At 38.3% G+C, this 17,247-nt stretch overlaps 1 protein-coding gene and 1 long non-coding RNA gene across 2 annotated transcripts in view; one reads left to right on the forward strand and one right to left on the reverse strand.

Annotated features, from left to right (window-relative positions):
• The window catches only part of LOC105726316 (uncharacterized), a 279,709-nt gene extending 270,104 nt beyond the window's left edge, over nt 1-9,605 (reverse strand). The window contains exon 1 of the long non-coding RNA XR_010341432.1: nt 9,555-9,605. This is a non-coding gene — a long non-coding RNA (uncharacterized LOC105726316). The remainder of the gene's footprint in view (nt 1-9,554) is intronic.
• Nucleotides 9,606-9,756: 151 nt separating this feature from the next.
• Nucleotides 9,757-17,247, forward strand: part of MTPN (myotrophin) — a 57,640-nt gene continuing 50,149 nt past the window's right edge. Inside the window, exon 1 of the mRNA XM_012465722.2 lies at nt 9,757-10,120. Within this exon, the coding sequence (XP_012321145.1) occupies nt 10,049-10,120 (72 nt within the window). The 5' untranslated portion in view covers nt 9,757-10,048. The remainder of the gene's footprint in view (nt 10,121-17,247) is intronic.

Consider the following 17,247-nt stretch of genomic DNA (forward strand, 5'->3'; position numbering starts at 1 on the left):
GACAACAGACTTTCTGTGATTCCGTGTTTATTTGTTCTGGGTATGTCCTTAACCTTTGCAAACTAAACTTCTCAATTGATTGAGACCTGTCTCAGATACTTTTTGGTTTACAAATTGGTGACCAGCAGGGGGGACTCTGAAGGGAGATGGCCCTGACCTCTGACAAATCTATCAATGCTTGGTACCAGCTTGAACTACCCTTATTGCTCAAATCAATGGGACAATTTGCTGAGTTGCAGAGCTTTCCTCTCCAGAGAATCCCTGATCTCCCCATATTTGGTTGAGATCTAAGGTTTATTTTGCTGTACAACTCCTCTTCTGGAGTTTTACTCACTTCCAACAAGGAAAGTGAGTTTTCCTATTTCCATGTTGATGGACTGCAGGCAACTCCTTTCTGGATTTTTGGTTTACTTCCAATAGGGAAGGCAAGTTTGAGGTTTTTTTCTGCTCCTAAAATGGTAGAAAGCAGCCTTGAGCCTGGGCCCCACTCCCAGTAAGTAGCTGAATTGGTGTTTTGTCTTGAAAATTCTCCTTAATGACTAAAAGTTAAGACTGACAACCAGTTGATCTTAATTCTTCTTTACCATTAGAGCGCTCAGTAATTATATTCTTTGGTTTGTTATTGCCGTTGTTTCAGTCTTTCTCCCATCAAATTTAACCACCTTTACCTGACTTGGTCAAATCTGAATGAGAATTACAAATTATGAGAACGAGGCCCATAATTAGCTAAAATTCCTCACCACTGCAAAAAAAAAAAAAAAAGAAAAGAAAAAAGAAAAAAATTACTTTGTTTCTCTGTTTGCTTCCTTTAAGATCTGTCTCTGTCTGAGTCTGTTATGCCTATATGTTTATATAAAGCATGTGGAAATAATATTTAACCACCAATTATACAAAAAAGCTCTAATTAATTGGCCTAAAGAAAAGTAAGCATTTATCAGACTAATACAAACTAGTTCAGAGGCTTTTCAGTTCACATGACTTTAGTAATCTTTAGTAAGATTAATTTGGTAAATATAGTCTCAAAATTCTTTCCAATAATTTAAAATCTTAAAGTCATGTTATGTTAAAGTAAGTAATCCTACGTTTTCTACTGGAAGTAGGGTTACTAAGAGTTAGAATAGGCTGGGCACAGTGGCTCACACCTGTAATTTTAACACTTTGAGAGGCCGAGGTGGGCAGATCACAAGATCAGGAGATCAAGACCATCCTGGCTAATGTGGCGAAACCCCCATCTCTATTAAATCCAAAAAAGCCCCTGTGTCAGATTAACAAGGTTTTCTTAACCCACTCTTTAATTTAAACAAAATTATGAAACTGTATTAAAAGGTTTATAGAAATTATATCTTATGGTCAAGATGATTAAAATGTAATGGATTAGCCTGGTGGGTGGCACACACTTGTAGTCCCAGCTACTCGGAACTAACTACTTGGGAGGCTAAGACAGGAGGATCACTTGAGCCCAGGAAGTGGAGGTTGCAGTGAGCTGAGATCATGCCACTGCATTCCAGCCTCGACAACATAGAAAGAGGTTGTCTCAAGAAAAAAAAAAAAAAAAACAGCCAACAAAAGCAAAACAACAACAACAAAATAAAATTTAAAAATTTGTTTATAAAATTTGAGAGACAGATTTAATTGCCTCATGCTGTCTTTATTAGGGCTTACTTGGTAAAGTTAGTTTCCTTTCTCAAAGAATAAAAGTTTTTGCCTTTTTTTTTAATATTTGAGTTTCAAAGATTTAGTTAAATAAATTATTTTACAAGACTTGTGATTGTATTTTGTGATACCAAGAATTTTAAACTTTCAATATCTGACAGACTTTCCAAAATCAAAGGATAAATTCAATCCTTTTGGCCTCATTACTTTTTTGATATTAGGTCCCCTGAAGTCCAAAAGAGACATATTCAGCTTATTTGGTACAACAAAATCATACAAGAGGCATTGTCAAATATAAAACGGTGTTTAAGCTTCTTTGGATTTTATTTATTTATTTAATTTATTTATTTTGAGACGGAGTGTCACTCACTCTGTCGGCCAGACAGGAATGCAGTGGCACGATCTCGGCTCACTCAACCTCTGCCTCCTGGGTTCAAACAATTCTCCTGCCTCAGCCTCCTAAGTAGCTGGGACTACAGGTGTGTGCCACCATGCCTGGTTAATTTTTGTATTTATAACAGAGAAGGGATTCACCACGTCGGCCAGGATGGTCTCAAACTCTTGCCCTCAAGTGATCCACCCTCCTTGACCTTCAAAAGTGCTGGGATCACAAGCATGAGCCACTGAACCTGGCCTGATTATATTTATATAAATGTGTTATTAGTATGTGTTACAAAATTATATGAGATTCCTGAGGCTCTGAGATGTCTTAGTATATGTTATCAGTAATAATTATAAGTATTATGTAAAACTGTTGTATGCCACAGAAGTAACCAAATTTCCTTGTGGTTTGTGTCTTTACCTGTAGCTGTTCTAAGACTTTGATCATCCATGATTGTTTTACTTCATCCTTTTATAGGGTGGTTTATAATCATCTATAGAACTCTGAGGAGTACTCTTAAATATAGGTTTCTAATAACTTCAGAAAATATGCCATTGGAATAAAGAGAAGGAAAACTACCAGGACTCTCATAGAGAGCTTTGTATTCAGGAGGACTGCTGACTCAATATAAAGCAGAACAGGAATTAATTGCATGGACTGAACTAACAGAAGACTGAAATAATCTTTTATGACTTTATGTCTCAAACATTTGCTGATTCTTTCTGTTTTGTTTTCTAGAGTCAAGAAAGTTTTCCCTTCTTTTAAGCTATTTACAGCTTTTAACAATTGAGTAAAGTATACTCTAATAAGAAAAATTTAAAACAATTCCTTTCTTTCAAACTAATTGCAATTGTTTCAGAATTTGGAAACCATTTGGTGAATATCCTTAGTTTATGACAATGCAGCTCTGTGCATAAGTTCAATAAGAATCTATTTTCTTTCATAACAGGACATAATTGGGGACACGTGATTTTATCAAGGCTTTGACTGTAATGACATTTTCAGATTGCCTTGAGAAAATGAGGCTAACCTATAAACTCAATAAAAGCCCCTTGGAAAAACTGGGATCATACATTGTTATTTGCAGGGTCCTGACCTGTGGTAAGTAAAGAATGTCACTTTCTGACAAGCCCAGGAAACTCGAGTTTTCTTGAGACCTTGAAAAAAAAAGGAATTCACCCAATTCACACAGGTATCTGCAGGCACAGTGAATTCTTAGCTGGGCTCAAGGCTTTTAAAAAGCTTAAATCTTAGATGCCTTATGAAAAGCTTCCAGCAAAGCCAATTTTATAAAGAAAAAGAGAGAGCCTGCATGGCAAATGATTATTCTTGCTGCACTTGATGCAAATAATCAAGCCAAGTATAGTAAAACTAAAACTTATTTTAAACATAAATTGTTCCTACTATGATTTTGTCTTGAATAAAATTTGAAAACTGGAGAGAGAAAAATTACATTTCAAACTAAACTATAGTACACCTGTTATTAGATTCTAGTCTTGCCTAATGTTTCTGACTTTTATTATTTTCCACAATTTAGACTGAATTCTAAAATTTTTCCTGGCTACAAGTCTCCAAAATAATGCTTTCAATGTCTTCCTTTCTTTTTTTTCCTTTTTTGTCTATTTTTCTTTAATTGAAATCACTAGGAATTAAGCTGTGCTCTTCTTAAAGCCATGCAAACTGAAACTAGACAACTTAAACTTTGGAAGAAAATAATAGCAACCTATTTATGTACATAAACCACTTTTATACCTGCCTACTGATGTATGGACTTCAGAGTAATACGGCCTTTATCAATTTTCCAAGGCTGTTTTCACTTTTTGTTTGTTTATTGTTTTCTGTCTCTCTTCCTCTCCCATTCTTTTTTCTTTGTGGGATGTGAGACCTTACAATCTGCTAAAAATGAGCTTTCCTAACAATGTGAGACCTGCCTGTCTAGGAATAAACTGTCCTAGCCATGAGAGATCAGACAAAACCAGAGACTCATTTTCTTCTAAAATGCTTTCTCAGAAAGATTTTAAAAAGAAAAAGGCAGTGAAATGTGAAAGGAAAATAAAAACAACTCCGGTTCACTATGCTAAAAGAAAAAAAAAATTAAGCTGAAAGCTAAGTCATGCAAGAAGCTGACTTTCCTATTGTTTCTAAGTAGATAGCAACAGATAAAAGGTGAAACATCTCCACAGGCAGCTTCTCTATGTCCAACTTATATAAAGTGTGCTGCTTTACTAAGCATGAGACAAATACACAATTGACTATTTCTCTACCTGCTACCTGCTCCTTTTCTCTTGTAACATATGGATTATCAGACCTTCCTTTTCTCTCCTCCCGCCCACTTTTTCCCTTTAAATACTGAAGCCCTCAAAATCATCTTTGAAGTAAGGCACAGACTACAGACTGTTTCTGCAATTCCATTTTCATTTGTTCCTTGTATGTCCTTAGCCTTGGCAAAATAAACTCCTAAATTGATTGAGGACCTGTCTCAGATACTTTTGGGTTTAGACCACATTCTCCTTGTCCTCATCTTTTTTTTTCTTTTTTTGAGACAGAGTCTTGCACTGTCACCCAGGCTGGAGTGCAATCTCGGCTCAGTACAAACTCTACCTTCCAGGTTCAAGCGATTCTCCTGCTTCATCCTCCTGAGTATCTGGGATTACAGGTGCCCACCATCACACCCAGCTAATTTTTTGTATTTTGTATTTCACCATGTTGGCCAGGCTGCTCTCAAAGTCCTGACCTTGTGATTCACCCACCTTGGCCTCCCAAAGCGCTGGGATTACAGGTGTGAGCCACCACGCCCAGCCTCCTGGTCCTTATCTTAAGTGAGCACTGGAAAACATGTTCTCCTTAGAGTCTGAGCAGCTTTTTCAGATAACTTCCTGTCCACAGAAGGTTGAAGCCCCATGATCACTTCAAGTCTATTTACAGTTTCCTTTAGTCTTGACTGATAGATATTTTGGCATGTCTCTCAAAAATTTAGTCAGCTTCTTCCATATTTGATTCAAGCCAGCTCCACATACCATGATTGCGTGTCTCCACTATACTGAGTCACAACTTTCTCTTTTACTTCTTTCTTGTAGGTACCTTGAATCTATTAAGCTCTGTCATGGGAAGATCTGTACCATTTTGTTCAACTGAAAAGATTCAAGAAGTACCACTTTAATCTATTCTGAGGTTTTAGTCATGGGTGTGATCCTTGCCAAGAGGTTGGGTTCTAATCACCTTTGTTGCTCATCTCAGTTTTGTGTTCAATGAATAATAATGAGAATTACTTGCATCTTCTAAACACGCATGTCTCCAAATTTATAGCTCCCTATAATCACTTTCATTCCTAACTGCAAGCTGGACAATTATTTTCTAAACTTATCATTTCCTGTAGCATTGAGGCAGAAGAATAGGGTCTGGAGGTAGGGAACCTAAGGCCAATTCACACTGACTTCATAAAACTAAATCGAAAGGAAAACTCCAACTTTCCATGCCCAAATAACAAAAGGACTCGAGGCTACGCCCTTTGCAACCCCCATCTTTCTGCATGACAGATAAAAAAATTGCAACTACCCACACACTGGGGTCTGTAGGGAGAGGGGAATAGGGGAGGGACAGTGAGGGGTGGGGAGTTGGGGAGAGATTGCATGGGGAGAAATGCCAGCTACAGGTGATGGGGAGGAAGGCAGCAAATCACACTGCCATGTGCGTACCTATGCAACAATCTTGCATGTTCTTCACATGTACCCCAAAACCTAAAATGCAATTAAAAAAAATTGCAACTACCTCTGACTGATCCCCTCCTGCAACCAATCAGGCTGGTCACAGGCCAAGTCTTCATTTGCATAGGAGTATAACTTTGTGGTTTTTGTTTTTTTTTTAAGACAGAATTTGCTCTGTGGCCAGGCTTCAGTGCAGTGGCGTGATCTTGGCTCACTACAACCTCCGCCTCCCCAGTTCAAGCAATTCCCCTACCTCAGCCTCCCGAGTAGCTGGGACTACAGGCATGCACCCCAACACCCTGCTAATTTTTTGTATTTTAGTAGAGAACAGTCTTGAACTCCTGATCTCATGATCCCCCACCACCACCCCCCACCACCACCCCCCACCTCTGATTCATCATTTTCTGCAACCAATTAGATATTTGCATAGGGTGTTAACTGTAACTTTGCCTCCCAGCCTCTGATTCATCACTTTCTGCAATCAATTAGACATTTGCATAGGGTGTAACTGTAACTTTGCTTCAGGCTCTGATTGGTCCTCTCCTACAACCAATCAGACTGATTTAGGGGCCACTACTTCATTTACATCGGGTGTACACCAGATAACCAACTGGAAACCTCTAGAGAGTATTTAAACCCCAGAAAATACTGTAACCAGGCCTTTGAGCCGCTTACTCCAGCCTGCTCCCACTCTACAGAGTGTATTTTCATTTTCAATAAATCTCTGCTTTTGTTACTCATTCTTTTCTTGCTTTGTGCGTTTTGTCCAATTCTTTGTTCACAGTGCCAAGAAATTTGACACCCCCACCAGTAACAGTATTTTATATAGTCAGTAGTTACTGACACATGCCACCAGCTTTCCATTTTCTGGCCTTTTCCTCTAGAGCTACTAGAGCTTCCCCATATTATCACAGGAGTTTTGCTAAAGTTTTCACTCCTGTGAACATGAATCACCATCTTTATGGCTTCTCCTATCACTTCCTTTGTTGTGTACTCCCCAGCCACTGAGCCAATGCTATTTATTTAAAGATTTTGTTCTAGTAACATCCCCATTCTGACACTAATTTCTGTGTTAGTCAGGGTTGGTTCAGTATTCCTCCAGTAATAAACACCACAATTTCAATGGCTGAAAACAATAAAAGTTTAATTCATATTCATCCTATATGTCCATTATGGGATGATGAGGGAGCTCTGCGCTCTGCTTATTGTAGTTATGCAGGAACGCACACTGTGTAGCCATTATCTTGCATGTTGCTAGTTGCTGTAGTAGAAGGAAAGAGTTCTGAAGGGTCTTACAATGACAAGCCTGGAAGTGACTCATTTCATGTCTGCTAACTAGTAGGCCAAAATTAGTTACATGATATTATTCAACTACAAGCCAGGAAGAGCAGTTCTCTCTCGTGCCCAGAATAGCAGACAAAAGGAACTATTTGTTTAACAGTATGAATACTTACCAGAATAGGTAAACAAAAAAGATAATTAAAATACTTGTGATACGTGCTGTAAATAGGAGAAAACCTGGGCTATATAAATAATTGAGGGACCTATTTAAAGTGGGTGATATGGGACGTGTCTCTGAAGGTTTGCATCGAAACCTCAAAAGTCAGAAAGAATGAACAAGACTGAGATGAAGAACATTCCAAAGAAACAAGAAGCATAACGGCCTTAGGGTGGAATAAGCCTGGTTTAGCTTGAAACTGAGAGAAGACAAGATATTTCAAAATCAAAGAAACAATGAGGGTGTCCAGGGAATGTCATGAGAGAGGAGATAACATCAACTACCATCAGCAGTCAGTGCACAAAAGGCCCTGAAGGCCTTATCAAGTAGTTAGGATTTTAACCTGCCTGCAATAGGAAGCCTTTGAAAGGTCTTAGGACAAAGAGTCCATGTTTAAGTTTTAAAAGAGTAACTCCCAATGTGGGGAATTATCTAGAAATGTTAAGAGTGAAAATAGGACACCAACTGGGAGGCTATCACAGCACATAGCATCATAGCAGTGTAGACAGAGATGCTGACAGTGGCAAGGGTTGGGGGGATATGTGAGGATGCAGGGAGTAGTAAGTAGTGAAGATGGCAAGAAATGAACAAATTTAAAACATATTTTGAAAGATTTACTGATGGATTGAATAAGCGAAAAGTTGAGAATGGGAAGAGCGATTATGACTCCCACGTTTCTGGTTTTAGTGATAGGGTGGTTGGTACTGCCATTTACAGAGATGTATCGGGGATAACTAGGTTTAACTTCTGCAGGAGACCAGATCCTATTCTGGACATGTTAAGTTTGAGAAATCCAAATGAGTGAGAAGTTAAATATAAGAATGGATCACACAGGAAAAGTCTGGTTAAAGTTTTGGTTTTTTTTTTGAGATGATCTTGCTCTGTCATCCAGGCTGGAGTGCCGTGGTGCCATCATAGCTCACTGTGGCCTCAAATTCCAGGGCTCAAGCAATCCTCCCACCCCAGCCTCCCAAGTAGCTGGGACAGCAGGTGTCTGCCACTGCACCCAGATAATTTTTTTAATCTTTGTGTTTTGTAGAGATAGTGTCTCATTTTGTTGCCCTGGCTGATCTTCCAGCCTTGTCCTCCCAAACTGCTAGGATTACAGGCATAAGCCACTGCACCTGGCCAAAGGGGAGCTCTCAGTATGATGTAACTCAGAAATCACACAGGTGGGAGTGTGTTGGAGAAGAGATGGAGATTCCAGGACTTGCCTAACAAACTCCTCTTTGAGATTTGTTTCCAGAAATGTATCACTGTTGGGTATGTGGACTTGTATTTCTAATTGTCAGGGAGTAAAATTAACAAATAACAATCTAGATAGCTGTTAATATTTGGAGGAATTTCTTTTGATTTGAAACCTATTTGCTATTCTATTCTAATTGACAGCAAAAAACTACATTTCCAAACACTATTGGCATCCCCATTCTACACATGTGGAAAACCGAAGCATGGGGTTCAGTAGAAGAAGGGGATTCAGTAATTTGCCCAACATGACACAAAATTGGCAAGAAGTGGGGCCTGTATTGGAAACTAAACAATTTGGCTCCAGAGTCTGTTCAGAACCCCTACACTGTATAGCAGTGGTGGTAAAGTAGCTTCGTTAATTTGTTTAGTGGGTTACAAATAATAGATTATCTGTATATATATGAGTTATATATATAGTAATAGTTAAATGTGTGTATATATTATATGTATATTCTAGTTCCGAGAAGAGCTTTTATTGGATCTATGTTCATGTGCTCATGCTTGGATCATTAGAGTTGTCAGGAGCAGTTCACCTGGTAGCTGTGCACTATGGCATTGCTACTAAACCCTAGGAAGCACAGAACTGACTTCACTAGAACGGTTCTAAAGTTTCAAGCCATTAAAAACAAACAGTAAATTTAAAAAACGCAAAGTGTACTAGACAATTTGGTTTGCTCCACTTTATGGCATCAAACTGAATTCCCACTCTTGGACATCATTTGCTGGTGAGGAAAATGAGTTGTTTTTCTTTTTTTTCCCCTGCCACACACTAAAGATTTTTGCTCCAGAGAACATTACACATAGTTAACATACTCAATTTACATTGTAGTTTTAAGTGTCGAAGATTTCCTTGAGGGCAGGAATAGCGTTATTCTATCGTTTTTAGCCCAGTAATACAGGATAACAGAGAGAGGGAAGGTGAAAAGGAAGCAAAGAAAGGAGTTCAAATCAAACACTCTTACTATACATTTTTAGAAGCTGAGCAAGATGCCCTCCAAGATTGTTTTTTAAAAAGTAAAAAGTTTTTAAAACTTCAGGTGCAGAAAAGTCCTAATCCCACCCACAATACCTCTCACTCTTCCTCCACTCGCAGTCTGGACCTCCTCTGGGCCCGCTTCACTCAGCCTCCCGGTCCCGCCCACTTGACCCCGGCTCCTCCCCTCCACACTGACCGCCCCTGTACACTGCGCATGCCCAGTAGTGGCGCCGGCGTCGTGGACCTTAGAGGCGGGGCCCAGAGAGGGGCGTTCCACGGAGAAGAGGAAGAGGAAGTTGGGGGAGGGTCCTAGCGGGGAGTGAACCGGAAGTGTAAAGGTTCCTGCTTCTCGGCCAGGCGGAACCTGCTGTGCTGGGCCCCGTGGCCGCAAAAGAACTTTGTTTCTCCCGCCCGAACGGAACGGTCGCCGCGGCCAACTGCCTCGCCCGCCTGGCAGCCTAACCCGCCCTCTCTTCTTCTCTCCGGCTTCGCACGGCCCTGCCTCCCTTTTGCCCAGCGGCATCCGCTTGCTGCTGCCACCGCCTCCTTATCTTCTGCCCGGCCAACCGGCCTGCCCCGCTGCAGTGATGTGCGACAAGGAGTTCATGTGGGCCCTGAAAAACGGAGACTTGGATGAGGTCAAAGACTATGTGGCCAAGGTAAGCGGGGATGAGAAGAGTAGGCGAGAACACGGAGGTGGGCAGGAGATGAGGCTGAGGAAGCTGATGGGAGTTGGACTGCGGGGATGGGGGTGGGCGGGAAGAGGGACTTCCTGGGTGGAGGCGGCACCAAGGAGAGAGGGGCATCTAGGGAGGAGCTAAACTGAAAGAAGGGTCCAAGTAACTTGGTAGCGTTCTGTGTCAGGTAACTGCTGTGTTAATACAGTCAGGCGCTACTTGACATCCTGGCCTCTTGGGGGAGGGGGGAGTGGTGTCTGGCTCATCTAGAGTCTCTTCTGAGCGCTGATCATTTGAGTTTGGCCCTCTTCTACACCAAAGTTACTTAAACCTTTCTTTGAATGAGGTGGGTCTCCATCTTGGACTTAGCCATTACTAAATGAAGTAACCTAAGTAATGAGGATCAGAGGAACATTTTGTTTAACGCTGGGCCTGGTGTGAATTTAAAGAATTCATTGACCGTGAAAAGAGTACTGAAAATAGCAATAGTTAAAATTCTGAAACTTGGTATCACTTCACTGTGGTGTCTTAACTTTGGGTGTGGCCTTTTTCCTTTTCCCCCACCACAACAAATACATATTTGGCATCTGGGAATGTTTAAGATATCTGAATAGTTTTTAAACAAGCATGTTAACTTTAGTTATTCCATTCTTCTCCCTGATTTCGCCTGAAATGCTTACACGTGTAGTAAATAGCAATGCAGTTTAGTGACAGTGTATTTGGGGGTAAAATAATGATGAAGAAACCCAAACTCAAACCTCAGCCCCAAATTTAAAACTGAATCCACATTGTGGCAGAGTGGGAAACTTAAAATTCCAAGCTAGCCTCCCTTTCCATCCTAAAACTGTGCCTTTTGTAATTATGAGAGAACTTAACATATGATTTTAATTTAGGGATAATCTAAAAAGAATCTTCCAAAACAAGTATAATTTTATGACAACCACGGATGGCATCTTCCTCACCTTCCAAAAGGGTGAGAATTCAGGCTAGATTTTAACTCTTAAACGAATAGGACCTGAGCTGGGTTTTTGCTTCAGGTTTTTGCTTCAGAGGTATGTGTTAGGAAGCAAGTAAGCAGAAGCAGTTTCTCAAAACTTACAGGATTCTGCAAGGCAAACTGCTGATGACTTTTACTCTATTTACTGTCATTACAATTTTGACTTTTTGGGTGCTGCTTACCTGCTTAGTTGTTATTTGCAGTGGATTTTTAGGATAAGCTGTCTTCTAGTCACTGCCTTCTCAGTTGGTAGCCGACTAAAACCTGACTTATTGGCTATTTTAATGTAAAGTTAAAAGGAAGAAATTATTTGGGACACTTACCAGTGGCAGAACATTGCAATACTCTGGAAGTGAGTGGGCTTTTGTTTTCCTGCCATGGTGGAACCTAGGTTATTTGATACACTTGAAATACAAAAAAATTGATTAGTAATAACTGAACTTACAGCTACCAAAATAACACAACTTATTTAGTGTTTTCCTGACACATTACTTTATGTCCTCCTTGTGACTATTGTGAAGTAAGTCCTATTATTGGTCCCATTTTACAGATTACTGAGATGCAGGATACTTAAGAAAAGTTATGGAGATGGTAAATTGTGAAGCAAGAACTAAATTGCTGACTCCAGAACTGAAACTCTTGAACTGCTCCATGCAATATCTGTCACTCTAAGATCTAATTGTGAAAACATAGCATACCAAGATTTCTAGTAGGAGATTCCCAAGGTCCACATTCAGGCAGATAAATTGTGCCCAAAGAATTCTCAACTACACAAAAATATTTGTATGAAAATATGTGCCAATAAAGATGGATTAATTTATTTCCAATTAGTTTTATAATAGGTTATCATGTTCAGTTTTCCTTTTTTCCCTATATTACTACCATAGCCTATTCTTCATTAATATAAAAAATGTTCATAAGAGGGAGGGTAGACATTCAGAAAAAGCAAAAGGCAGTATTGAAAACTGGACTATCCAAAAAATATGATTGTAACTGTAATGTAATCTGATGTACAGAGCATTGAGCTTTATCCTTTCTTAGTTTTTATTGAGTAATGAAGATTTCATAAAGTATCTTTCACTTTGTTAATGAGAAATAATGACAAAACAAGCACTAAAGTTCGTATTGACTCGGCTTCCTAGTGGTGCCCTTGTATACTCTCAGGTCTTTATTAGTTTCTTCTGCCCCACAGCTCTCTCCCCTGCTTATTTATTGACTCACCTTTTTCATCTGCCAATTTGTGAACACTCACTTTCTGAGTTTATGTAATGTGCGTCTATTTGAGTTGGTATGTGCAAAGAAAATGCCAAAGAAACATTTACACCTGTCCAGTCTTCATTCTCAGGGGTGAGAGTCTATTTAAAATACTCTCTTCAACATTCCTGTGAAGATCTCTTACACTGTTAACACAAGAATCTACCTGGAAGAGTAAGATAAGCATTTTAGTATTTCCCTCCTTCTCTTCTTCTTTTTTTTTTTTTTTTTTTTGGAAACGGTTATTTTTTTGTTGTTGTTTGTTTTTTTGGAGATAGGATCTTTGCTTTGTTGCCCAGGCTAGAGTGCAGTGGCATGATCACAGTTCACTGTAACTTCAGACTCCTGGGCTCAGGTGATCCTCCTGCCTCAGCCTCCTGAGCAGCTGGGACCGTAGGTGTGCACGACGACACCCAGTGAATTTTATTTTTTGTAGAGACTGGATCTCACTTTGTTGCACAAGTTGCCCTCAAACTCCTAGCCTCAAGCAATCTTCTGGCCTCGGCCTCCCAAAGCCCTGGGATGATAAGTGTGAACCACTGGGCCCAGCCTTTTTTCCCTTTTTAAATTAGTATTTTTAAAAATGAGTAATTACACTTTTCTGCCTGCTTCTGACTTCTCTCTTGAAAGGATATCCCTAAATCATTGGTTTTAGGTGAGTTCTTGAACTTAGAAAAGTGAGTTCATAGTTCCCAAGCCACTGAAAATTGTGTTTTGAAATGGAAAAGACAGTATTTAGAGAAAAATTTGAATTATTTAGAGAAAAATTTAGATTATTGCATTACATGTTCACGTATAACCTTAAACAATATCCGAAGCAATTTTAAAGTCTTTCAGTGCTGCATTTGGCTTCTTGACTGACTTAAGGACCACATTTAGTTAATCATTCATTTTATTGGTCATCTTTCAGGTTTTAAACACTTTAGAAGTCCTGAGATGATAGTAAAGAACTTGGACACAGTTCTCAGGAAACATAAGTGCCTAAATTCAGCAGACCTATGTGAAAAAAGATTCAGACTTTTATAGTAGTATGCAAATTATAAATCACATCTCACTTTCATAAAATTCAGTTGTCCAGCTGGAAAACAAGTCCAAGCTAGAAAATAAGCTATTCATGAGAAGCCAAAACAGATATTCATAGCCCCATTTTTGATCTGGATGTTTCTTTTGGGTGCCATTATTTTTGCCTTTGTCTTCCATTTCTGCTTTTATGTAAATTTCTCCTGTTGGAGTTAATTCTAGCCTCACCTGAGTTTCAGACTGTGTAAGCTCTGTTCAGACAAATTTTAAATTGAGCTGTTTTCCTCTCAGCTGTTTTTTTATTCCTATTGTGTCTCCATTTTGACTAATGGCACCATGACCCAACCATTTGCCCATATTGGAAACTAGGAAACTTTCCTAGATTTCTGAGGGTTACCAAGACTACCTTCTTAGTCTTCCTCATCCATTTCTCACTCTCTTTTCTTCTCACTACTTAGGATCAGCTGCTACTTCTTTCCAGCCTGGCCTATATTTTTCTTGACTATAAGAAAATAGGAAAGAAAATATAGAATTTGTCTGAACAGAGATTACACAGTCTGAAATTCAGGTGAGGCTAGAATTGACTCTAACAGGAGACATTTACATAAAGGCAGAAATGGAAGACAAAGGTAAAAATAATGTTACCCAAAAGAAACATCCAGATCAAAAATGGGGCTGTGAATATCAAGTCTGCTCACCTCAATCCCTAACCCCTAATTTGGTAAACTCCTGTTTACCCTCCTAGGGTAGGGTAAGTATCACCCCTTCTAGAAAAATATTTTGATAGAGTGCTGCTGCTTTTACTGTTTTGCTCATCAGATTGCTGTGGTTTTCTTTACATGTCTGTCTTCATTAGGCTCTGAACTCCTGGAGGGTAGATAATATATTCTTTTCATCTTTCTGTCTCCAGCATAATGCCAAGGAATTGTACACATTAAAAGCATGTTCCTAGTAAGAAATTCACTTTATTCTTAACTTAGCAGTAGTTTCAACATACCTCATTAGTTACTGAATAATAATTACCATTGACTGGATGACTTACATTGTCAGACTAGAAAGCCCTCTGTCAGATGTTTCACCTAAGTTTTTATTTGCTTCTTACCACAGTGTTTCCTTATACGTATGTAATAATCTCATTTTAAGGCTGAGGAACCTGAGGCTTAGGGAACTGAAGTAACTTGACAAGGTCACAAACTAAGTAGCATAACTGGAATTGAAACCCAGAACTGTCTGAATCTACAGGGGGACTGCGTGCGTTCGTGCGTGTATGTGTGTTTATAACCATACCAGTTTGCTTTGAAATTTTTTTTTTTAGCTAACAGCAGTTTAGAATTAAGAAAACAAGAAAGCAGCTTGTAAGAGGCAGGCAAAACTAATTAACTCTGACTGTGAATGAAGACACAAATGGAGACCATATTTTAAAATTTTTTAATCTAACAATTTGGAAATAATTAGCATAGAGACAAACATCTCTGTAAACTTAAAACTCTCATCAGAGACTGTCATCGCTCAAGAGGGACTGATAGCCTGCAGAATGTTTTTTTGTATTTGTAGTCACATACAATCTTACCTTAGAATTTATGTTCCTAATTGTGATCCTACACAGTCCAGAAAAAGTTAAATTTTGTTTGCCTTAGGAAGAAACAAAAATAGATTATTGAGATTTCTATTCATAATGATTTAAATAAAGTAAATAACACTGATAAAAGGAGATGTTTATAAAATTTTATGTATTTGAGGATCGTGATGCAGTATACAGGTATTATTTCATTTGCTTATCAACAGTAAGCATGAGCATTATTGACAATGTTAACTCCATTTTAGAGATTTTAGAGGCAGAGATTAAATAACTTGCTTAAGATCATAAAGTTCTTAACTGGTGAAGCTGAGATTTGAACCCACTTCCTTGGGTTCTAAAGAAGTTTCAAAGTCCCATGCTGTTAACTACTTCAGCATGCTCTTGACCTTCATTTCTCAATAAGGCCAGATAACTGGGGGCGGGGGGGGGGGGGGGGGGGTACTATATTGTTGAGTATATAAACAGTGAAAATAAACAATCACAGCAGGATGATAATTTTCCATTGAGACTGCTAAACAGTGAGCTTTTTGGTATATTCCAGTATCCTTACAGGTGAGTGCTTGTGAGTTGCGTTGATAAATAGCCACTTATAATCTTCAGCAGGTCTAATATATGTACTCTCTTGTTTACGTGTACTTCTATTTCACTTGCTGTGAAATAGAAGCCTGGTCTCTAACTTCCCTTTCTCTGTGGTTTCCTTTCCCTCCAACCCCCATTCTAATTACATCTGCCCGTTGACACTCTTAATAGGTTTGAAAAGCAACAATGTGCACCATGTGAAAGGACAGAATCTCTTGAACCTGAGAAAGGTATCAACTCTTAATCTTTACAAATTGCAAGACTTACTGAGATCACTTTTCACTTTCCTAATAAAATAGCCAATTTAAAAGAGGCACTGATTCAATCTACTTTGCATCTATTGGTTTTAGGCAGCTTCCTTTTTTTTCTTCTTTATTAGTTTCTTTCTTATAAAAATGTGTCACTGTGTGTTGCCCTTTCTACAGAAGGGCTGGTGACCCATTCAGAAAGCAGATGTCAGTTTGTATGATATACAAGTGCCCTCAGTAGATAAACTTTAGTATAGCTTTATTTCTAATTATTAATGCCTTTAGTCTTTTTAAAAATATATAAAATGGGTCTTTTTTTTACATTGGAACATAAATGTTCATTCAGATGTACATAGGCTAAATAAAGTGTTTTGTTTTGAGATTCTAAATGTTTTCCTTTTATTAGTGCAGATAATTAAAAATTTAATAAAAGCTGATTTAAATTATAAAAATATGTGCTTGTTATTAAAAAAATAAAGTTGTATTGAATAAAGTGAAACGAAATATCCCATTGACTATTTTTCCTACCTGTGTGGTTCCTCTCTTTAAAATATAAAATTTATTAGGCGTTTTTAAGACAGAATAAAGAAGACAAAAACTGGCCAAAATTTTACTATTTAGATAACTCCTAACTTTTAAAAAGTAAAATTAAATAAATTCAGATACGGCTTTTAAAATGCCACAGTTAGGACTGAAAGGTAAAGATCTCCCCTCCCCAGTGCCTGTGAACAAATCAGCCATTCTTAACAGGTCCATGTAACTACTTTCAGAAAAACATTGAAAATTCACTTAATCATCTGTTTTCCCCCACTTAAAAAGTTCTGTAAACACTTCTGTACTTTGCTTTCCACACTGAAATGTATTTATTATTTTCTTTTTACATGGTGAATAGTATTCATTTTTAACCATTCCTGTGTGATAAACATTTTGTTTTCAGTGCATCTTTGCAATTAAACAGTATTAGTGATCACCTTTGTACATATACCTTGACAACTTGAGAATATATCTGTATTACTCTCCTCATGAGTTTCGTCAGCCTAGGCACACATTGGCAGAGCATGAGACTGATGGTTCCCTCACACCAACAGGACACTTGGCATCATCAGACTTTTTAGATTATGCCATTTGGATAGGTGAAAAATGATTGTTTATATCTTGCTTATTTTTCTTTTAGTTGGTCTGTTTCTTATTGGTTTGTGTAAACTCTGTAAATTAGGGAAATCAGTTTTTTATCATGTTTTGCAAATATTGTTCCTAGTTAGTCTCTTGACTTTATTTATTTTCTTGTTCTACAATGGTCTTTACTTTTTGAGAGGTTAAATGTATCGTTTTTTTCTCTCTTTTTGTGACTTGGATTTTGTATCCTGTTCATAAAGATCTCTGTAAAATTACAAATAAATTTGCTTTTTTGGAACTTTTTTCTTCTCATTTT

This window comes from Aotus nancymaae, unplaced genomic scaffold (assembly GCF_030222135.1).
Source record: "Aotus nancymaae isolate 86718 unplaced genomic scaffold, 86718_ANA_hifiasm-v0.15.2.pri h1tg000002l, whole genome shotgun sequence".
Classification (NCBI taxonomy): domain Eukaryota; kingdom Metazoa; phylum Chordata; class Mammalia; order Primates; family Aotidae; genus Aotus; species Aotus nancymaae.